Source organism: Macrobrachium nipponense, chromosome 24 (assembly GCF_015104395.2).
Source record: "Macrobrachium nipponense isolate FS-2020 chromosome 24, ASM1510439v2, whole genome shotgun sequence".
Lineage (NCBI taxonomy): Eukaryota > Metazoa > Arthropoda > Malacostraca > Decapoda > Palaemonidae > Macrobrachium > Macrobrachium nipponense.
In genome coordinates this window covers 5,174,884-5,199,883 of record NC_061091.1, presented here as the reverse complement: position 1 = coordinate 5,199,883, position 25,000 = coordinate 5,174,884, and the positions used below count along the sequence as shown (strand labels likewise).

The 25,000-nt window shown below is 36.2% G+C and overlaps 1 protein-coding gene across 1 annotated transcript in view; it reads right to left on the bottom strand.

The window, feature by feature from the left end:
• The window catches only part of LOC135205274 (carbohydrate sulfotransferase 1-like), a 176,882-nt gene that overhangs the window by 413 nt on the left and 151,469 nt on the right, over positions 1-25,000 (bottom strand). The window contains 4 exon segments of the mRNA XM_064235652.1: positions 1-478; positions 480-817; positions 2,596-2,757; positions 10,603-10,733. The exon segment at positions 1-478 is cut by the window's left edge and continues 413 nt beyond it. Of these exon segments, the coding sequence (XP_064091722.1) occupies positions 70-478; positions 480-817; positions 2,596-2,757; positions 10,603-10,733 (1,040 nt within the window). The 3' untranslated portion in view covers positions 1-69.

Genomic DNA, 25,000 nt, shown 5'->3' with positions numbered 1-25,000 from the left:
ACCTCCTTCCTCAGCTGGGACCGCTGGGGCCCGGACGAAGGAAACTCCCCTCTCGAGGATGGGCGAACGTCATGGCACGTTCAGGAGTCCCACGGCGTTCCCGTTGGTCATGTCCTCCCTGGAGCCGAAGGTCCGGTACCCCAGGCTCTTCATGATGCCCTTGCAGTGGTACTGGGTCTTGATCACGTCCTCGAACTTCATGACCTTCATCCAGCGGCCCAGGCGAGTCTTCGGGTCGTGCCGCGTGCTCCACGGCTCGTCCTCGTCCGAGGTCAGGTGGTCGTCCAGGTACTCCTTGACTCTCTTATGGAACGACAGCCCCGCGAACCTGAGGACCTCCTCGCTCTTCTCGTAAGGGTTCCTGGCCAGGTCCTCGTACCGCAGGAGCATCACCTGCGCTGGGTACTCCTCCTTCAGGACGAGGTAGGTGCTGAAGTCGACGAGGATGTCGGAGCAGAGGTAGGCGGGGTCCTTACAGGCGCGTCTCGCACCAGGTGACGCTGCTGATCCGCGAGTTCATGACGGCCCTGGGATCCCTCACCAGCCACACGATGTGCACCTTGGGGTCCTTCAGGAGGGGCGCCAGGATCTCGAGGCGGGCGCGGACGACCTTCATGACGTGGATGGGGAAGAGGGAGCACAGCCTGCCCAGGGTGTCCGGGTTGTAGCACTTGGAGCGGGGCATGGCGCTGCACATGGACCAGAGGCGGGTGTTTCGCGTGAACATGTCGTGGTTGACGAAGGCGAACTTCAAGTACTCCTCCAGGTTGTGGTAGTCGCAGTGTAGGATGCCGCTCAGCAGGTCCTGCACTTCCTCCTGGTGTTGGGGGGGCGTCGTCCAGAAGGCAAAAAGGGTGGGGGGCGATGTAGTGAGAAAGAGAGAGAGAGACTGTTAGTCATTCTTATCTGAATTTTATATTTCAATATGGCAGGAATTAGGATTATGTTTGAAACATAGTCTTTTTATTTACTAGTGAATTTTGTTTTATTTAATAAGCAGACTATCCAAAACCATAGAGGTCACGTGGCTTCAAGCCAAGACAGATTTGCTAACAAGTGTGAGACAAATTCTTGTGATATTGATAATACTATATATAAACAAAAATAATTGGCTAACCTCTTGAAAATTACTGAATGGGGCAAGTATTTCCATTGTCTGGACCAATTCAGGTTTTTTTCAGCATTTTAACTGGATCTGGGTTGGAATGGGGACATATTAGAATTGTCAAGATTGTTGCAGTAGTTTCGATTTATATATAGATATATATATATATATATATATATATATATATATATATATATAGATATATAGATATTATATATATATATATATATATATATTAGTATATATATATATATAGGATATACTATATATAGATATATAGATATATATATATATATATCTATATATATAAATTATATAATAAATATATATATATACATTGTTGAGTTTTCATTTTATATTCGTTATCTCATGTTTCTAGATTGTGCGTTATGTATTTGTATGTTTCATGTAAATTTCTGGACTAATGACTATGATATTATTATTATTATTATTATTATTATTATTATTATTATTATTATTATTATTATTATTATAATAAATACATACACTCAAATATTCCTTCACTTCACCATTATCAGTCGTTAACCACGAGAGCTATAGGCCCTATATATTTATTTTGTCGAAGGATGTAGAAGTATCCCACAAAAGTAATCCTACGAGAGGACGTAGGGCCGGGTTGATCCTGTGACATCCTAGGCCACACTGCGGTTGATTCGTCCACGCGACTTTATTTTATTTTATTTTTTTTTTTTCAATATTCTTCTAAGTCTTCCCTGTTCAATCACGCTTGGTCGTTTGGAGTCATTGCTTCTTTAGCAGACTTTTTAATCTATTTTACTTTTTATCTTTTGTTTTTTATATTTGTTTATGATTAACGGAAAACTGTCTTAAGTACATACACACACGTGTGTCACGTACATATAGATATATACTTACTTGCATACAAGCAAGTTTCATATTTTGTATATTTAAGTTTATATGTGTGTATATATATGTATATTGATTTTAAAGAAACATAGAATATCAACTTGTTTGTATGCATGTTAAGTACGAAATGTGAATGTATCAGTTTATACAAGCAGAAACGAAAATAAACTGTAAATTCTAAGACAAGAAAGTAACTGAAATAGACTCTTGAAATTATATAAATATAATATATTATATATATATATATATATATATATATATATAATATATATATATAGATATATAAATAATAATATATAATAATTATATTATATATATATAAATATTATTATAATATATATATATATTAATATATATATATATAATATATATATATATAATATACTACAAGATATATATAACACCATTATTAATAATATATATATATATTATATATATATTATATGATATATATATTATTATATATTATATATTATAATTATATGTATATATATAACATAATTTTATAATTATATATAATTATATATATATATTATTTATCTCCACGTGATATTGACCAATAGCTCTCTGGGTACCATTTTACCCACCACACATTTATTTACCTGTAAGGGTCCGGGGGCTATCTGCTGCAGACCGTACGGCATGAGGGGTTCGTAATGGTAGAACGCCCCTGGATGCGCCCCCAGGATCTCCCCCAGCAGCGTCGAGCCGCTCCGCCAGGTAGATGAGACGATGACTTGCACCGGAGCTGTCCCTTGCGGTACCTGAAGGTATAAACTGATTAGATATGCATGTACTTATTATTATTAGTTTACCTGCTAAATATATCTCTGCCACATTTACACCGCTTCAATATACACCTGCTGCAGATACACCGGTGGGATGTATACTTGATGCACGTACACGCGTTCTACGTGTATCTGTTATTTGTGAGGGAGGGGGTATTTTTTCATGTGGAAAGGGGATCATACCCATTCAGATTTCACTAACCTGGCGATGCTGTCTCCCCTACCCTCTTGATCCCCTACCTCTCTCTCTCTCTCTCTCTCTCTCTCTCTCTCTCTCTCTCTCTCTCTCTCTCTCTCCCGTAAGTAGCCATCTTGCTTGGTGAGTCGTACCCGCGTGAAGTCAGATTAATCAACAGATATCACAAGTTTAACATACGACTAGAATTTGAGAAATATCTAGAAGTGTTCGTGAACTATCGGTGATAAGATTAGTGTGAAAATAGTAGGATAAAGCGTCTTCTAAGTTAGTTTATCAAGTGTAATACTATAAATCAGAACAAGATGGCAGTAAGTTCCAACTGCGGGAAGAGGTGGCGTAATTTGGCGTGTCTAGCAGATTCGCAATACGATGAGGTAGCAGGAAGGGAACTGGCATTTCTCATCTATGAAATCAGCAACAGTCCTAACCAAAAAGATACAAAAGCATTCATAGATATATTAGAAGGATATAATCCTTCAAACTGGAACAAATCTAATGAAAACATCTTGAAAATAATTGAAGAAGTTCCAAATAAAATCCAAGTGGTCAAGAGACTCATAAAGAAAATATACATAAACCAACATATTCCGACAAAGAAAATGAATAAGGTGAATCTTGTGAATATCCTAATTGATGCATTAGGAAAAAGAATGCCAAAAGCATGCAAACTGTGTAAGGTTTGGTATAGCATAGTCAATCCACAAAACCTAATCAGAAAATGTGCTGCATGCAACATTCCGACCCATCCACATGTGCTGAGGTAATACAAGATTTGAGAAAAGATACAAGAATTTTTTGTTCAACATGTCTATCATGGATAGACAATGTTATTAAATCAAGATTGAATGTACAAATAGTTGAGGATGAAGAAGAAGAGAAGAGGAAGAAGAAGAAGAAAAAGAAGAAGAGGAAAACGGAAGAGAAGTAAACAAAAATGAAATGACAGAAAAAAATAAGGAAAACAAAGAACAAGATAAAAAGTATGGATGCAGAGATACTCATTGATACTACATATGAGGCAATAAAGCAGCATACCTACGAAGAAATAAATTACGATATGACAACAGAAAAGCAAATCCGAAGAGGCTCTACCCAGATCTATACAATGACGGGAAAGAGGAAAAAATAGACAAGAAAGACAAAATCTGCAACCTTTTGAAAAGAGGGAATTGCAGATTTGGAGAAAGATGTTACTACAAACATCCTAAGATATGTCAAAACTATGAAATATATGGTAAATGTGCATACTTAGATGGATATGGGATGATTGCAGAGATCTGCATCCAAAAATATGTAAAAAACCTAAAAGAAGGAAAAGGATGTAAGTTCGACAAAAAATGCAAATATATGCACCCTGTAGCCATGAATCATAATCAAATAAATAACCAACCAAGTAATAAAATCCAAAATAAGAAAGAAACAAATAAAGAGAGAAATCAAGAATATCAGGTAAGAGAGAAAAGCAAACCACCAATGAGATATGCAGAGGTGTCAGCAAAAAATTTCAAAGCATCAGCTCCGAAATTCTACTCAAGAGATAATAACTGTATTTATTATGCAAGAGGATATTGCAGAAACGGAGAAAAATGCAGATTCAGACACAAAATGAATAATTATGATGAAGGAAGATCAAAATATTATGGAAAAGTTGGATTTTTTAATGTCAGAATTTCTGGAAATGAAAAAAAGAACAACATACCAGAACAGGAAAGAGACATGGGAAAATCCTTATTACTACCAGTATTAAATGAAGGAGAAAACACGCAAACCATCATAGTGATGAATGCTCGTGGTTTAGTTACGAGTAACTCAAAAAGAAAAATAGAGTACTTAGAAGAAACTAACCCAAAACCCAAAATGAAAAAGAAAATAGATTATTTAATGAATATAAGTGGGAAACTGGTATTCCCAAGAGACTAAGGGAATGATGATAAAAAAAGGGTTCCAAACTTATAGATCAGATAGAAAAAATAGGAATCAAGGGGGAACCGCAATATATGGGAAAGACAAAAAACAAGGAAAAATATATGAGAAATATAGTAACTCAGAATGTGAACTAATAGCGGTAGAATTTGAATCTGAAAAATTGATGAACATAGTAATATATAGACCTCCTAATACTAAAGAGTTTGACTTAATAATTGAAAAATTGGATGATATATGTAGAAAATCACAAGGACTGGGACTATTCTCCTATCTGGTGACTTCAACTTTCCTTTCGTATGAATGGAAAGAACGAATAGGAGATTGTGGTTGTACTTATACATATAAAAAAGAGAGTAATAGTAGTGCAGAAGATAAGAGGCAATTTGAAAAGCTATTAGATATGCTACTAGAATACAACATTCAACAAATAAATCACCTGCCAACAAGAAAGGAAAATACTTTAGACCTAGTATTTGTGAACGAGATGAATTATGTTAAAGAAATAATAGTTTATAATGCGAATATTTCAGACCATAATGTCATAGAATTAACAGTTCATTCCAAAGCAAGTGAAAATAGAGATAAGCAAGAAATGAAAAAGTGGGAAGGATATGGAAAATACAACTTCTACAGTAAAAATATAAAATGGTGTCAGAAATTAATGAAGAATTAAACAAAGATTGGGATAACATTTTCATAAGTGATGACATAAGGGTAAATACGGAGATATTATATAAAATATTGGAGAAAATAGTGGAAAAATATATACCGAAGAAGAAAAGTAAACATCATTCATGCATACCAAGAGACAGAAGGATCTTGTTCCAGAAAATCAGAAAGTGGAAAAAAGGTCTTGCAAAAGAAAAAAATGCATGGAAAGTTATAGAACTAAAAAGTAAGATAGAAAATGCAGAACAAAAGATTATACAATCAAAAGAAAATGAAAACGGGACTTGGAAGAAAAAACCCTATTAAATATCAAGCAAAACCCCAAGCTATTATACTCATAGCGAAGAAGATGAATAAAAGAAGAATAGAAAATAGGCCCTCTGAGAATTGAAGGGAGATTAACGAATGAAAAAAAGGAAATTTGCAAACATACTGGCAGAACGATATAAGAGAGAATTCACCCCTAGAATAGATAATGAAGATAATGATATAGAAGTAAGGGATGAAAATAGTGAATATTTAGCTGACATAGATATTAATGAAGCTGATATTGTGCAGGCTATTAATGAATTAAACAAAAATGGAGCTGCTGCAGGGCCTGATGGAATTCCTGCTATTTTGTTAAAGAAAGTAGTTCATTCTATCGCAAAGCCACTTGCAATATTATTAAGACAAAGTGTAGATACAGGCAAGATTTATGATGAGCACAAATTAGCATATATTACCCCTACTTTCAAAAGTGGATCAAGACTAGAGGCAAGTAATTATAGGCCTGTGAGTCTAACATCACATATTATGAAAGTGTATGAAAGGGTAATGAAGAAAAATATTATGAAACATTTAATAAAAAATAATTTGTTTAATAAAGGACAACATGGTTTTCGTACCCGGAAAAAGTACACAAACCCAACTGTTAGTCCACCGTGAGAACATATTCAAAAATATGAAAAGCGGAAATGAAACAGATGTGGTTTATTTAGACTTTGCAAAAGCTTTTGATAAAGTAGACCATAATATATTAGCGAAGAAAATTAGAAAACACAATATCGTGGATAAAGTAGGAAGATGGTTAAAAGAATTTTTACACAACAGAAAACAGATAGTTATTGCAAACGACGAGAAATCGGATGAAGTCAAGGTAATATCCGGTGTGCCGCAAGGTACGGTGTTAGCTGCAATACTGTTTGTTATTATGATTGAAGACATAGACAATAATGTGAAGGATTCGGTAGTGAGTAGTTTCGCAGATGACACAAGAATAAGTAGAGAAATTACTTGTGATGAAGATAGGAACGCTCTACAAAGAGACCTTAACAAAGTATATGATTGGGCAGAGGTAAATAGGATGGTATTTAACTCTGATAAATTTGAATCAATAAATTATGGAGACAGAGAAAGAAAGCTATATGCATATAAGGGACCTAATAATGAGACCATCACAAATAAGGAAGCAGTTAAAGACCTTGGTGTGATGATGAATAGGAACATGTTATGCAATGATCAAATAGCAACTCTGTTGGCAAAATGTAAAGCAAAAATGGGAATGTTGTTACGGCACTACAAAACAAGAAAAGCTGAACACATGATTATGCTTTATAAAACATATGTTCGTAGTCCACTTGAATATTGCAATATGATATGGTACCCACACTATCAAAAGGATATTGCACAAATAGAGAGTGTACAAAGGTCCTTTACAGCTAGAATAGAAGAAGTTAAGGACCTAGACTACTGGGAAAGACTACAATTCTTAAAATTATATAGTCTAGAAAGGAGAAGAGAACGCTACATGATAATTCAGGCATGGAAACAGATAGAAGGAATAGCAGAAAATATCATGGAACTAAAAATATCAGAAAGAGCAAGCAGAGGTAGATTAATAGTGCCCAAAACTATACCAGGAAAAATAAGGAAAGCACACAGGACATTAATCCACTACGCACCAGCATCGATAATGCAGCGTCTATTCATGCGTTGCCAGCTCATCTGAGGAATATATCAGGAGTGAGCGTAGATGTGTTTAAGAATAAGCTCGACAAATATCTAAACTGCATCCCAGACCATCCAAGATTGGAAGATGCCAAAATATACCGGAAGATGTACTAGCAACTCTCTGGTAGACATTAGAGGTGCCTCACACTGAGGGACCTGCGGGCAACCCGAACAAGATGTAAGGGTCTGTAAGGTCTCTCTCTCTCTCTCTCTATATATATATATATATATATATATATATATATATATATATATATACACGAGTGTGTGTGGTTACGTGTATGTATGTATACCATGTGGTAATTATAAAAAAATTAATTGCTTATGTAATCCATAAGTAAAAAGGTTTTTTTTTTTATATTCGAACGCTACTAAAAATGTCAACAAGTTACGTACGATTGTAATATGAGGGTGTCTATATGCCAAGAATAACGTCTCATACATTATCATTGAATAAAAAAAAGGGAAAAAAGTGTCTAAAGCATAAATTCCGAGCAAACCCCAATCTCTCTCTCTCTCTCTCTCTCTCTCTCCGTGTGATTTATCCCCCGTGGAAAAAATGAGAGAGAGACAGTGATTTAGGAGCGAACTCATTATTAACGATGTGTCACTCCCACGATAATGAACCTCTCTTGCTCACACCTCTATAATGACGATGTAAGAATCGTTCTTCTCCACCACCCCCCTTTACCCCCCACCCCCCCCTCCACCCCCCGCTGCTGTAAAAGGTCAGAGGGGCGTTCGTGAGCTTTCTCCGGTTTAATTGGGTGACCTTTCTTGCCCTATATATATATATATATATATTTTGATGATAGGTAGCCTTGATATTGTTTTTGATGCAAGAGGGTGGGTGTCGCCATTACTTTTATGATGTGGTTGTGAATTTTATTATGATTAATGTAGTGGAGTGGTCTTCTACATATTCTATATATATATGTCTATATATAAGAATATATATTTATATATATACACAGACACACACATATAATATATATATATATATATATATATATATATATATATATATCTATATCTATATATATATATATATATATATATATATATATATATATATATATATATATATATATATATATATAGAGAGAGAGAGAGAGAGAGAGAGAGAGAGAGAGACTGTATATAACTACCTATATATGTGAATATATACGTTCAGATTTATTTATTATTTGTTTATCAAGGTTTCACGAACATTTCCGTAAACTTGATCGATAATATTTGTCAATTTGTTTCATTTCAGATTTGTGCCTCGTCCCATGGCCGCTTGGTGAGTGTTCCATGTACTTTTTTTTTCATATCGATACGGTATCACTCATATGTATAGTACCACTTATTTGTATATGTATAATTTTTAACGTATTTCCTTATTCATTCTCTTTTATTTTTACTTTATCGATTTTGCCTCGTTTGTTGCATAGTTTTTACGCATTGAGTTAACCTTAGTGTCCTTGTGTACAGCGAGTGTACGTTAGAATGTACACATTTCAACATCTCGCCTAGCTCCATCCATAACAGAACTACACGTACGAGTGTAATATTGAAGCAAGAATATGCAGATGCACGTACTACACCCGAATGCACAAGCCTGCGTACACACGCGTTGTCACGTAAAAAGGACAAACGTAGGCTCAACGCAAACGAAGACACCAAATCGTGAAATCTTCGAAAAGAAGAGGGAAAGATACATCCCCCACAATAGAGATATATCGTACATAGATGGCTTAGGCCGGGCGCGTAAAAGGCTCTGTCTGAACGCCATCTTGGTGGTTTTGGGATCTTGGGGCGTGGAAAGAGGGAAGTTTTTATGTTTTCTATGAATTTATTTGGTTGTTTTGCTCTGTTTTGGTTTTGTATTTTGCAGTTTCGTCGTAGAGGATAGACAGGATTCTCTAAAGCGTTAGGGATTTAGAATAAATATATAGGTGGAGTGGTTACTGAATGGCGTGATTGATGAACTTATACGGATCGTATTTTAACCGTATTTGTTAATATATATGTAGATATATATATAATTATATATATGTATATATATATATATTATATATATATATAATATATGTGTGTGTTTGTGTGTGTGTATGTATAAAATCTCTGCGTTTAGAGTATACGCAGATATGCACGCATTCTCGAACTAGGCCTATATGGCTTCTGTCACATTTGCACGTGGACGGTACGGTACGGCCTTCCGGTTTTTCTGCAAGGCCCACCCCCCCTTTTTTGTGTGGGGGGGGGGGGGGGGGCCTCTTCATTAACCAAAAGTAGATCTTCACCTACTCTGCGTATATAGTAATTTGGACGCGTAAAGCAACCAGATAAGTCGCGTATCACCTAATATCCACCAGGAAATCGCCTAGACGCAATCTCTTCGGTTGGAGCTATTCATATATATATATATATATATATATATATATATATATATATATATATATATATATATATATATCACTCCCTCCCCTCACTCGCTACCCTCGTACATTATGACGTGATTTCCCCTCTTTACGATAAGGCTATCTACAGTCCCTTATTACGTTCAAACGCCTCTTACCTTCAAGTTGCTCTCTCTCTCTCTCTCTCTCTCTCTCTCTCTCTCTCTCTCTCTCTCTCTCTCTCCCTAGAGATCTAATGATACGTTTCCCTCGGTCCCGATAATTATTCCTGGCGTTTGATTACATTTATCTGAAGAGGAGAGATAGAGAGGTTTAACGCCTGTGCGTATGTATATATGTATATATAATACACACACACACGCTATATATATATATATATATATATATATATATATATATATAGTGTGAGAATTGCAATCCACTTGGAATGAATGTTATGTTTATTATCTTAATTGCTTATATGTCCATTAATTTTAATATTAATTAACAAAGATAGCCATTAACGCTCTTTGATCACTTCCCGTTTTCTATGAGCCACTTCAACAAACGTTAGTCTAAAGACTTCAAAGGAGAGAGAGAAGAGAGAGAGAGAGAGAGAGAGAGAGAGAGAGAGAGAGATAATTCCATTACCTCCTCGTGCTGAGTGCTGTACACTCTCAGGACCCTTTGTACATCCAGGTCTCGCACAGACTGGATGACCTCTTCCAGGGAGGGCAAAGTGTATTCCTCGCTGCCGCTTCCGCCCTCTCCTAACGTTGCCTCTGGAAGAAGAAAACGGGAAATGAGATATGGAATTAGGGTGGGAGACTTTTTTATTTATCTATTTTTTTTTTTTTTTTCATTTTTTGGGAACTTTTGTAATCGTCAGTGTCGTTGAATTGGTAGTGGGATTGTGCCTTATATTTAGTAAAAGGATATATATATATATATATATATATATATATATATATATATACATATATATAATGTGTGTGCGCGCGCGCACATTTTGAGTGTTTGCATGCATTCTTTTGTATTAGACGGTTTCCATTTCGCAAAGCAAATACTTACAAATAACAGAACTGACAATTAATTCCTTTATTCTTATATAGTTCAGGTGTCAGAAAGGTGCTCTCTCTCTCTCTCTCTCTCTCGTCCTCTCTCTCTCTCTCTCTCTCTCTCCTGAAAGAAACCAGAGCAAATAAGGACGAAATAAACAGAGGGAAATTGCGAGGAGGAGGAGGAGGAAAGGGAATAGTAAACAGAGTAGTGCGTGAGAAGAAATAAGTTGGTCAGGAGAAGAAGGGAAGTAGGATTCGAAGGAGTTTCAAGATTAACAAATAAAATGTGGAAGGGGGGGAGAAAGATGAACGTATAACGAAATAGCGGATAACGGGGAATAATAAGGATAGAGACGGCAAAAGCGATCATTGATCAACGACGATTATCAACGTAGGAAGATGATCAAGACATAACTGGACTGTAAGGAACTGGAAGGAAATTAAATACTGACAAAACTTCGAAGTGATTTGGTGTAAAACGGTAAAACGATTTATGAATTAGAAGCGAAGACGACTCTGAAAACAAGAGGCTGAAACAGAGAGAACGCACTAACCAACTACTAGTATGAAATTCTTGCTTTTAGCGTCGTCTTTGTTTTCATTTCGTTTCGTTTGACACCAAATCACTTCGAAGTGTTTGTCAGTGTTTAGTGTCCTTATCGGTGGTTCCCGAACTGGGGGTCCTTGACCCCCTTGGGTGACCGCGACACAATGAAAAGAAAAAAAAAATTCAACTCCATAAAAGAATGGTGGCTTTTTTCACCTATTTGACTCTCTATTTAATTCAAAGCATTATAGAAATATTAAAAATATTTCATATATTTACTTATCTTTGCGCAGGAATATGTAATGTACAAAGTTGTACTGGGTATCCCGGTATGGTCATGATAACTTTTGATTGGGTGGGGTCCTCGGGTGGGACTCACCCTATCTGGGGGTCCTTGGTAAGGTCAAGTTTGGGAACAGATGGAAAATATAAAAACAAATAATAAAAGAAATGGTTAGACGAATTGTCAATGATAAAAGGGACATAATTTAAAAAGGAAACTTAGGAAAAGAACTTTAAACAAAATGAAAATAAGGAGTTTGATCACTGACAGGAAACAGGAAACTGAAAGTCAATAAAAAAAGGGAGATAAGAAGAAAATGAAACTAATTTAAGAAAATAACATAAAAAAAGTAAAAATAAGGAGTTTGATCACTGACAGGAAACAGGAGACTGAAAGCAAATCTTGCTAAACCAACTAAACGGAGGATTGAAACTAAAACGTAAGAAATCATTCGTTAGGATAACTGTTAACCGAAAGGGAAAATAAGAAGAAAAAGATACAATGAGAATAAAGGCAGGCAAAGCAACGGGGGGAAACTCAAACCTTACAGAACGAGAAAGGCGATCAAAGCAGCCAAAGACGAACGCCCCTACCCCCACCCCCTTCTCTCTCTCTCTCTCTCTCTCTCTCTCTCTCTCTCTCTCTCTCTCTCTCTCTCTCTCTCTCTCTCTCCCAAGGACAGCTAATCAATGAAAAGAAAGTATCGAGATCTATGAGGTGGTGGGGACGACACTTGACTTGAGAGGGTCCTTGATCCCCGCTCCAACTGACCAGAAGTAATCCTATCCTTGGCTGAGGAGAATAGGGGAAGGAAGGATATGATGGTAGGAGGGGGCGGGTAGGGACTGTAGGATAGGGGATAGGGGTACCTCGGATGGAAGGGGTTGAGAGAGGGAGAGTTGGGTTATCTGGCTAAAAGGAAGAATGACCAAAGGGCGAGATGGCCTGAAGGTGGGATGTAGACAGTCAAGATGTATTGGCTGATATTGATACTACTGTGCTTGATATTTTGAGTTTTTTTTTTTAATTTTATTTATTTTTAAGGCTTCCAGCCACAGCACTTACTCCTCCTAAGGAGGAAACAGGATGCACACTTGTTTCAGAGTCGAAGGATTGACACTAGGTTTTAGGATGAAAGGAAAAACTGAGAAGGTATGCTGAGGGAGAGAGAGAGAGAGAGAGAGAGAGAGAGAGAGAGAGAGAGAGAGAGTAACATGTCAAATGAAACACGCTTGTCACTGAGGTACCTGTGACTAGGTAATAGGAATTCTGATAATTTGAACAAAAGCTATCAGAATTGGGCTTCTCATGACAGGTGTTCATTTTGTTTTTCTTTACTTGGTCGAGTTTTCAAATCCACAAGAATTCAGTATTTTTCTTAAATCTAAGGGGATCAAAGAAGAAGGGAAATAAAATGCGAATTAAACTTTGGCGAAAGAGAAAGCCTTCCGCGAAAGCAATAGATGGAGAAAAGAACAAAAAACGCAGAGAACTTCGGTTATTTTTTTGACAGTTTTAAGAGCATCAATAAAAGTCTGACCTTTCAAGCTGAAGAGCTCAAAAGGAATAGGGAAAAAATACCTAAAAAATCAATTTCTTTTTTGTATTTGACGTCTCCACTGTTTATTTATTAGGGAATAAGCGCTTCGTGTATTTGCTGCTTAGAAATCAGCTAGTGATATCTTAAATTAAACAAGAAAGTAATGATTCTAATTGACGATATTTTTACAGACACAATGCTTCCCCTTTCGTGCTTGAGAATGGCAGTGGGGTGGGGTTTTGGGGGGGTGGGGGGATGGGGGGGGAGGTTGGACCGCAGGTGGGTGGTGCCGTTCTTTGCACCGTCCCTTCGTCCCATAGCTGCAACCTCTTTCGTTCCTTTTACTGTACCTCCGTTCATATTATCTTTCTTACATCTTGCTATCCACCCTCGTCTAACAATTGCTTCATGTTGCAACTGCTTTGATGTTTTCTTCCTGTTCAAACCTTTTTACCGTCAATTACCAATTTAGCGCAGAATGCCATATATATATATACATATATAATATAAATATATATATATATATATAATATCATATATATAAAATAAAAAATATATGTATACACATATATGTATTATATTTGTCTGTATGTGCACAATAGGTATATACACTGAACCTTCCTGTATTCGCGGTTTTATCTCTGGAACATATACCCCTATTTCTCGCGGAAAATCGCCTGTTCGCAGTATTTTTTCTATGAGAAATATCCACAGATTCCTGTATTTTATTTCCAATTTCATCATAAGATGCACTTTTTTGTGATAAAACTATTGAAAAAACCAAGTATAAACATTTTTAGAGGGTTTCTCTTGAGTTTTAACCAACAACATAGGCAGGTTTAAGCATTTTTATACGGATTTCAACTATTCGCGGATTCTAGCAATTCTCGGCGGGATTGGGGGGTCTGGTACACATCCCCACAAATATGGGGGGTACTATATATATATATATATATTATATATATATATATATATATATATATATAATGAATAACTTGATCACGAAGTATATAAAACGTGATGCTATGTAAAGGGTCCGAATAGGATTGAAAGTACTTGGCTAACTCGCTTTTTCATTTTTTTCCTTCGTGGCAAAAAAACCTGTATTTATATATATATATATATATATATACAGGCAGTCCCCAGGGTTACGACGGTGTCGGCTTACGACATTCCGAGGTTACGATGCTTGTCAATAGACATTATTTCCAGGGTTACGACGCCTACAACGCTCATCTGGAGATGAAATATGACACCAAAAATGCAAAATAATCAATATTTGAAGTTTTTTTTTTTTATGAAAAATGCCATAAGAATGCAGTTTACATAGTTTTCAATGCACCCAAAGCATTAAAAGTAAGGTTTTCTTAGGATTTTTGACGATGTTCCGACTTACGACGATTTTCGGCTTACGACGCGTCTCATGAACGGAACCCCCGTCGTAACATGGGGACTGCCTGTATACGATACTATATATTATATACTATTATATAAATATATATGATATATATATATATATATATATATCTATATATGTTATATATTTATGTGTGTGTGTGTATGTGTGTGCATAAAAAATCACAGTAGATGCACATTAACACAGGTTATATATATTTAACGAGTGTCAAATTCAACCAGACTGAATTAAATTCTGAAAAAGACGTATCTGAATTCAAAAGCGGCACCGAGAGAGAGAGAGAGAGAGAGAGAGAGAGAGAGAGAGAGAGAGAGCGAGCGGAGGACGCGAAGCCTCCTCCAGAGCAGCTCTGGCGATAGGTAGAGAAACAGCGTCAGTCAACAGTAGAGGGAACCCTTTTATTCGCGACGTCGGACTCCATTATTTGCCCCGAGGGAGGAAATTAGATCTTACATGAGGGGGCGGGACGGGACCTTACCTTACAGACCTTACATCTTGTTCGGGTTGCCCCAGGTCCCTCAGTGTGAGGCACCTCTAATGTCTACCAGAGAGTTGCTAGTACATCTTCCGGTATATTTTGCATCTTCCAATCTTGGATGGTCTGGGATGCAGTTTAGATATTTGTCGAGCTTATTCTTAAACACATCTACGCTCACTCCTGATATATTCCTCAGATGAGCTGGCAACGCATTGAATAGACGCTGCATTATCGATGCTGGTGCGTAGTGGATTAATGTCCTGTGTGCTTTCCTTATTTTTCCTGGTATAGTTTTGGGCACTATTAATCTACCTCTGCTTGCTCTTTCTGATATTTTTAGTTCCATGATATTTTCTGCTATTCCTTCTATCTGTTTCCATGCCTGAATTATCATGTAGCGTTCTCTTCTCCTTTCTAGACTATATAATTTTAAGAATTGTAGTCTTTCCCAGTAGTCAAGGTCCTTAACTTCTTCTATTCTAGCTGTAAAGGACTTTTGTACACTCTCTATTTGTGCAATATCCTTTTGATAGTGTGGGTACCATATCATTTGCAATATTCAAGTGGACTATACGAACATATGTTTTATAAAGCATAATCATGTGTTCAGCTTTTGTTCTTGTTTGAAGTGCCGTAACAACATTCCATTTTTGCTTTACATTTTGCCAACAGAGTTGCTATTTGATCATTGCATAACATGTTCCTATTCATCATCACACCAAGGTCTTTAACTGCTTCCTTATTTGTGATGGTCTCATTATTAGGTCCCTTATATGCATATAGCTTTCTTTCTGTCTCCATAATTTATTGATTCAAATTTATCAGAGTTAAATACCATCCTATTTACCTCTGCCCAATCATATACTTTGTTAAGGTCTCTTTGTAGAGCGTTCCTATCTTCATCACAAGTAATTTCTCTACTTATTCTTGTGTCATCTGCGAAAACTACTCACTACCGAATCCTTCACATTATTGTCTATGTCTTCAATCATAATAACAAACAGTATTGCAGCTAACACCGTACCTTGCGGCACACCGGATATTACCTTGACTTCATCCGATTTCTCGTCGTTTGCAATAACTATCTGTTTTCTGTTGTGTAAAAATTCTTCTAACCATCTTCCTACTTTATCCACGATATTGTGTTTTCTAATTTTCTTCGCAATATATTATGGTCTACTTTATCAAAAGCTTTTGCAAAGTCTAAATAAACCACATCTGTTTTCATTTCCGCTTTTCATATTTTTGAATATGTTCTCACGGTGGACTAACAGTTGGGTTTGTGTACTTTTTCCGGGTACGAAACCATGTTGTCCTTTATTAAACAAATTATTTTATTAAATGTTTCATAATATTTTTCTCATTACCCTTTCATACACTTTCATAATATGTGATGTTAGACTCACAGGCCTATAATTACTTGCCTCTAGTCCTTGATCCACTTTTGAAAGTAGGGGTAATATATGCTAATTTGTGCTCATCATAAATCTTGCCTGTATCTACACTTTGTCTTAATAATATTGCAAGTGGCTTTGCGATAGAATGAACTACTTTCTTTAACAAAATAGCAGGAATTCCATCAGGCCCTGCAGCAGCTCCATTTTTAATTTCATTAATAGCCTGCACAATATCACTTCATTAATATCTATGTCAGCTAAATATTCACTATTTTCATCCCTTACTTCTATATCATTATCTTCATTATCTATTCTAGGGGTGAATTCTCTCTTATATCGTTCTGCCAGTATGTTGCAAATTTCCTTTTTTTCATTCGTTAATCTCCCTTCAATTCTCAGAGGGCCTATTTCTATTCTTCTTTATTCATCTTCTTCGCATATGAGTATAATAGTTTTGGGGTTTTGCTTGATATTTAATAGGGTTTTTTCTTCCAAGTCCCGTTTTTTCATTTTCTTTTGATTTGATAATCTTTTGTTCTGCATTTTCTATCTTACTTTTTAGTTCTATAACTTTCCATGCATTTTTTTCTTTTGCAAGACCTTTTTTCCACTTTCTGATTTTCTGGAACAAGATCCTTCTGTCTCTTGGTATGCATGAATGATGCTTACTTTTCTTCTTCGGTATATATTTTTCCACTATTTTCTCCAATATTTTATATAATATCTCCGTATTTACCCTTATGTCATCACTTACGAAAATGTTATCCCAATCTTTGTTTAATTCTTCATTAATTTCTGACCATTTTATATTTTTACTGTAGAAGTTGTATTTTCCATATCCTTCCCACTTTTTCATTTCTTGCTTATCTCTATTTTCACTTGCTTTGGAATGAACTGTTAATTCTATGACATTATGGTCTGAAATATTCGCATTATAAACTATTATTTCTTTAACATAATTCATCTCGTTCACAAATACTAGGTCTAAAGTATTTTCCTTTCTTGTTGGCAGGTGATTTATTTGTTGAATGTTGTATTCTAGTAGCATATCTAATAGCTTTTCAAATTGCCTCTTATCTTCTGCACTACTATTACTCTCTTTTTTATATGTATAAGTACAACCACAATCTCCTATTCGTTCTTTCCATTCTACGAAAGGAAAGTTGAAGTCACCAGATAGGAGAATAGTCCAGTCCTTGTGATTTCTACATATATCATCCAATTTTTCAATTATTAAGTCAAACTCTTTAGTATTAGGAGGTCTATATATTACTATGTTCATCAATTTTTCAGATTCAAATTCTACCGCTATTAGTTCACATTCTGAGTTACTATATTTCTCATATATTTTTCCTTGTTTTTTGTCTTTCCCATATATTGCGGTTCCCCCTTGATTCCTATTTTTTCTATCTGATCTATAAGTTTGGAACCCTTTTATTTGATCATCATTCCCAGTCTCTCGGGAATACCAGGTTTCACTTATATTCATTATATCTATTTTCTTTTCATTTTGGGTTAGTTCTTCTAAGTACTCTATTTTTCTTTTTGAGTTACTCGTAACTAAACCCTGCGCATTCATCACTATGATGGTTTGCGTGTTTTCTCCTTCATTTAATACTGGTAGTAATAAGGATTTTTCCCATGTCTCTTTCCTGTTCTGGTATGTTGTTCTTTTTTTTCATTTCCAGAAATTCTGACATTAAAAAATCCAACTTTTTTCCATAATATTTGATCTTCCTTCATCATAATTATTCATTTTGTGTCTGAATCTGCAATTTTCTCCGTTTCTGCAATATCCTCTTGCATAATAAATACAGTTATTATCTCTTGGGTATAATTTCGGAGCTGATGCTTTGAAATTTTTTGCTGACACCTCTGCATATCTCATTGGTGGTTTGCTTTTCTCTTTTACCTGATATTCTTGATTTCTCTCTTTATTTGTTTCTTTCTTATTTTGGATTTTATTACTTGGTTGGTTATTTATTTGATTATGATTCATGGCTACAGGGTGCATATATTTGCATTTTTTGTCGAACTTACATCCTTTTCCTTCTTTTAGGTTTTTACATATTTTTGGATGCAGATCTCTGCAATCATCCCCATATCCATCTAAGTATGCACATTTACCATATATTTCATAGTTTTGACATATCTTAGGATGTTTGTAGTAACATCTTTCTCCAAATCTGCAATTCCCTCTTTTCAAAAGGTTGCAGATTTTGTCTTTCTTGTCTATATTTTTCCTCTTTCCCGTCATTGTATAGATCTGGGTAGAGCCTCTTCGGGATTTGCTTTTCTGTTGTCATATCGTAATTTATTTCTTCGTAGGTATGCTGCTTTATTGCCTCATATGTAGTATCAATGAGTATCTCTGCATCCATACTTTTATCTTGTTCTTTGTTTTCCTTATTTTTTTCTGTCATTTCATTTTTGTTTACTTCTCTTCCGTTTTCCTCTTCTTCTTTTTCTTCTTCTTCTTCCTCTTCCTCTTCTTCTTCATCCTCAACTATTTGTACATTCAATCTTGATTTAATAACATTGTCTATCCATGATAGACATGTTGAACAAAAAATTCTTGTATCTTTTCTCAAATCTTGTATTACCTCAGCACACTGTGGATGGGTCGGAATGTTGCATGCAGCACATTTTCTGATTAGGTTTTGTGGATTGACTATGCTATACCAAACCTTACACAGTTTGCATGCTTTTGGCATTCTTTTTCCTAATGCATCACCTAGCAACGGGACCTGCAGCTTATTGTGGGATCCGAACCGCACTATATCAATAAATTATTTTCTATCACCAGAAATAAGTTTCTCTGATTCCGTGTTGGCCGAGATGGGAGTAGGACCACGCGGAAGTTCGGATTGCTCTGCGTATACGCGTTTACGCGTCGGGTTCCTGGACCATTTTCGTACATTTTTTTTCTCAGGTTTTTCTCTTTTGTCTGTGAATAGATGCTTTGCTGTCGTCCCTCCCCCGCCATTAAAAAAATAACCCTTCCATAAAAACCCTCACCTAGAAATAAAAACTGCTTCATTCAGAATAAAAACCGCTTCCCTTAAAATAAAAACCCTTCCAAAAATGAAAACCCTCCCCCTCAAAAGATAAAAAAACCTTCGCCCAAAAATAAAAAAAACCCTCCCCCCCCAAAAAAAAACAAAAACTATTTTTTATTTTTCCCCAAAAAATTAACCCCAAAAATAAGAACCCCTTCCCCTAAAAATAAACCCCTCAAAGTAAAAACCCCACCCCCCAAAAATTAACCCCCCCCAAAAAAAACCCTTCCCAAAAAATAACCCCCCAAAGTAAAACCCCCCAAAAAATTAACCCCAAAAATAAAAACCCCTTCCCAAAAAATAAACCCCCCTAAGCAAAAACCCAAAAAAATCCTCCCCCCCCCCCCCCCGGGAAAAAAACTTAAAAAAATGGGTGGAATAGAAAGAAAAGAAATGAAATGGAAAGGAAAAAGAGAAACGCCGAAAAGAAAACAGAGAGAGAGAGAGAGAGAAGAGAGAGAGAAGAGAGAGAGAGAGAGAGAGAGAGAGAGAGAAAGAATGCTTTCGCGCCAATCACTCGGAAAGAAGAAATAGAAAGAAACGGCTTGACATTTCCTTTTTCGAATGGGGGTTCCGTTTTTTTTTTTTTTGGTTTTTTTTTTTTTTTTTTTCTTTTTTTTTTTAGCCTCTCGGGTGTGTTACAGTGTCAGTGAATTTACTTTCCGCGTTGAAGATGTAGTTTTATTGTCTATAATATACTGTATGTATGTATGTATATGTCTACCTATCTGTATATATATATATATATATATATATATATATATATATATATATATATATATATTATATATATATATACGTCTCAAGTATAAAATGCCCATTAAAACACGCTGGTTTAAAGCTATATTTCGGTGGACTAACTTCCACCCTTATATCAAGTGATGAATGACAGAAGAAGTTACATTGGCTAAATGTAACTTCTGTCATTCACTACTTGATGAGGGTGGTAGTTAGTCCACCGAAATGTATAGTCCATAACTTTAAACCAGTGTGTTTTAATGGGCATCTTATACTTTCAGATTTTAGTTGTCCGTCTGTCCGTCCGCGCTTTCTTCTGTCCGTCCTCAGGTCTTAAAAAACTACTGAGGCTAGAAGGCTGCAAATTGGTATGTTGACCATCCACCCTCCGACCATCAAACATACCAAATTGCAGCCTTCTATCCTCAGTAGATTTGATTTCATTTGAAGTTAAAGTTAGCCATAATCTTGCGTCTGGAAACGATATAGGCCAGGACACCACCGGGGCCGTAGTTGAAGTTTCAAGGGGCCGCTTCTCATACAGCATTATACCGAGACTGAAAGCGATAGATCGGTTTTCGACGGATGTTACAGAAAACTCGATTGCGCTGAAGAAACTTCGGCGCATTTTTTACTTTTTTCTTCTTCTTTTTCAGTCGGTTATTGACTTTATAGGATCTCTCTCCCGAGGCGAAATACTCAATGGTAATTAATCATCCTGGTTCTGGGAATTGAGACACCCTTCAATTTTCCGTGAACATTTCTCAAACTTTCGTTTCCAATTTCCAGTCGGTTTTTGGCTGTGCTCATCTACGCACAGAAGTGGAGTTTCCGTCGTAGGTCTAGTGTAGCCTTGAAGAACTGCTTGGGCTCATTGGCTGAAATAGCTGTCGGTAGGGAAATGAATAAACTGAGCGACAGGGTAACAGTTTTTGTTTGTTTTTTCAAGGCTTTGCGATTGAGGTGAAGTACTGAGAATATTGGAAGTGTTGCCAGAAAGTTGTCGAGGTTACTTTTGCATTGGCATTTGACGAGGACAAAAGAGGAACTGCACCACAAAACTCTCTTTCTCTCTCTCTCTCTCTCTCTCTCTCTCTCTCTCTCTCTCTCTATCTCTCTCTCTCTCACACACACATATATGCTTAAAACACCACAGTAGATGCACCTGGCTTCATTATACAAGCGAATACCACGGGAAAATGACAGGCAGAATGTCAGTACCCAGCGCTTTCTTCTGTTTGTGTGTGTGTATGTATGTAAGTGTATTTCTGATACTGCGTAGTATACGTACATATTTTGTTTCTGCAATAACAGATAATTTTTCTTTAGTGGAGAGAGAGAGAGAGAGAGAGAGAGAGAGAGAGAGAGAGAGAGAGAGAGAGAGAGAGAGGTCGTTTATGGTTAAATAGAGTATGACGCTTCTACGAATATACTTAATGACATCTTATTCATTGTGAGACAAAGCTTTCCCTTTAGAGAGGGAGAGAGAGAGATTTGAGAGAGCAGAGGAAGAGAGAGAGGAGAGAGAGAGAGAGAGAGAGAGAGAGAGAGAGAGAGAGAGAGAGAGAGAGAGAGAGGGGGGATCGCCCCCAACCCCGAAGCTGGTCGTGTGAAAAGCCTAAGAACTAACACAAGAGGATCGTCTCTCGCATCCCGTAAGACTCCAGACGGGGACAAAAATGGCGTCGAGAATTTTATGTTACTTTCCCGAGAGCAACTTTACGATGCTTTATTTTCTTTACGACGGCGCACTTAGAGAGAGAGGAGGAGACACTCTATAAAGGCGGAGATAGTCTGTGAGGGTGTGCGTATGTTATTATATACGTTAAGTTGAGAGAATTTCAAATTGTCCTATATATATATATATATATATATATATATATATATATATATATATATATATATATGTATATATATATATATATATATATATATATATATATATATATATGTATATATATATATATATATATATATAGTATATATATATATGTGTGTGTGTGTGTGTGTGTGTGAATAACTTGATCACGAAGTATATAAGACGTGATGCTATGTATAAATAAAGGTTTTTGCCACGAAGAAAAAAATGAAAAAGCGAAATAGCCTATTTTCATTTTTTTCCTTCATGGCAAAAACCTTTATATATATATATATATATATATATATATATATATATATATATATATGTATATATATATATAAAGAGTTTATATATACATACGTACATACATAATCTGTAAGCTTTTACTCTTACAGGGTCTGACCATAAAGAAAAAACACTCATAATTGTATTATTATTATTATTAGAGAAACTTATCCACAGTTATTTGTATGCACATATGTTTAAAGGAATTTATCTTCAAGTATAAGTACATATTCATAACTGTGGATTTGTGTTTACATTTCAAAACTCGTGCTACTGTGAGTATTATTATTATTATTATTATTATTATTATTATTATTATTTTTGCTCTATCACAGTCCTCCAATTCGACTGGGTGGTATTTATAGTGTGGGGTTCCGGGTTGCATCCTGCCTCCTTAGGAGTCCATCACTTTTCTTACTATGTGCGCCGTTTCTAGGATCACACTCTTCTGCATGAGTCCTGGAGCTACTTCAGCGTTTAGTTTTTCTAGATTCCTTTTCAGGGATCTTGGGATCGTGCCTAGTGCTCCTATGATTATGGGTACGATTTCCACTGGCATATCCCATATTCTTCTTATTTCTATTTTCAGATCTTGATCCTTATCCATTTTTTCCCTCTCTTTCTCTTCAACTCTGGTGTCCCATGGTATTGCGACATCAATGAGTGGTACTTTCTTCTTGACTTTGTCAATCAACGTCACGTCTGGTCTATATTTTGCACGTATCACCCTATCCGTTTTCTGATACCATAGTCACCCAGAGTATCTTTGCCTGATCGTTTTCTATCACTCCCTCTGGTTGGTGCTCGTACCACTTATTACTGCAAGGTAGCTGATGTTTCTTGCACAGGCTCCAGTGGAGGGCTTTTGCCACTGAATCATGCCTCTTTTTGTACTGGTTCTGTGCAAGTGCCGGGCATTCGCTTGCTATGTGGTTTATGGTTTCATTTTTCGTATTGCACTTCCTACATATGGGAGAGATGTTATTTCCGTCTATCGCTCTTTGAATATATCTGGTTCTTAGGGCCTGATCTTGTGCCGCTGTTATCATTCCTTCAGTTTCCTTCTTTAGCTCTCCCCTCTGTAGCCATTGCCATGTGTCATCGCTGGCTAGTTCTTTAATCTGTCTCATGTATTGTCCGTGCATTGGTTTGTTGTGCCAGTCCTCTGTTCTGTCTGTCATTCTCCTGTCTCTGTATATTTCTGGGGCTTCGTCTACTTTTATTAGTCCTTCTTCCTATGCACTCTTTAGCCACTCGTCTTCACTGGTTTTCAGATATTGCCCCAGTGCTCTGTTCTCGATGTTGACGCAGTCCTCTATACTTAGTAGTCCTCTCCCTCCTTCCTTTCGTGTTATGTATAGTCTGTCCGTATTTGCTCTTGGGTGTAGTGCTTTGTGTTTTGTCATTTGTTTCCTGGTTTTCTGATCTATGCTTTGGAGTTCTGCCTTCGTCCATTCCACTATTCCTGCGCTGTATCTGATTACTGGCACTGCCCATGTGTTTTATGGTTTTATTTTTATCATATTTCCGGCGGGTTGAGTTTTGACTTGAGTATCGCCTTGAGTCTCTGCATATATTCTTTCCTGATCGTGTCCTTCATCTCTTCGTGTTTTATATCCCCTCCTTCCATTATTCCCAGGTATTTGTATCCCGTCTCATCTATGTGTTTGATGTTGCTCCCATCTGGTAGCTTTATCCCTTACTATTATTATTATTATTATTATTATTATTATTATTACTTATTATTATTATTATTATTATTATTATTATTATTATTATTATTATTATTATTCTAAGCTTGCCAAAACTGATACCAATTTGTAAAGGCAGCTTTCCCCTTTCCGGGGCGAGTTAAGAGCTATATAGCAATTACTCTGCCATCTGTTGATTATTTGATCAAGACGAAGACTGCAGTAATTGAACGCGAAGCTGCCCTCGTGTCCTAATAACCAGATCAGGTGTCACTAATTAATGACGGCGTTATTAAAAAAGGGTTGACAGCTCGCGTCATCTTCAGTTATTGCATGTCATTGCGAGGTTGCGTGATTTGTTCAACCATTGCTTCGGGTAGTATGAGCGCAGACAGGCGTTAATGTTGAAAGAAATTTTTGAGTGCTAAAATCTACGGTCAAATAGCGTTTAAACCAAGGAAAATTAAAATAAATGATATATATTTTATTAGTAAATAATTTTCTGTAATTTTCAAAATGCACGCTATATATTTTTTTTTTACATTTTCATTTCTAATAAATGAATCATAAATATCCTATCCTAAAATTCCTGTTTCTTTAACTCAAGCCAAACCTTTTTCAAACAACGACAAAGTAGTTTGTAGGCTTACTCCCCGAGTGAGCGAAAACCTATGACTGACGTAATGCGGAAG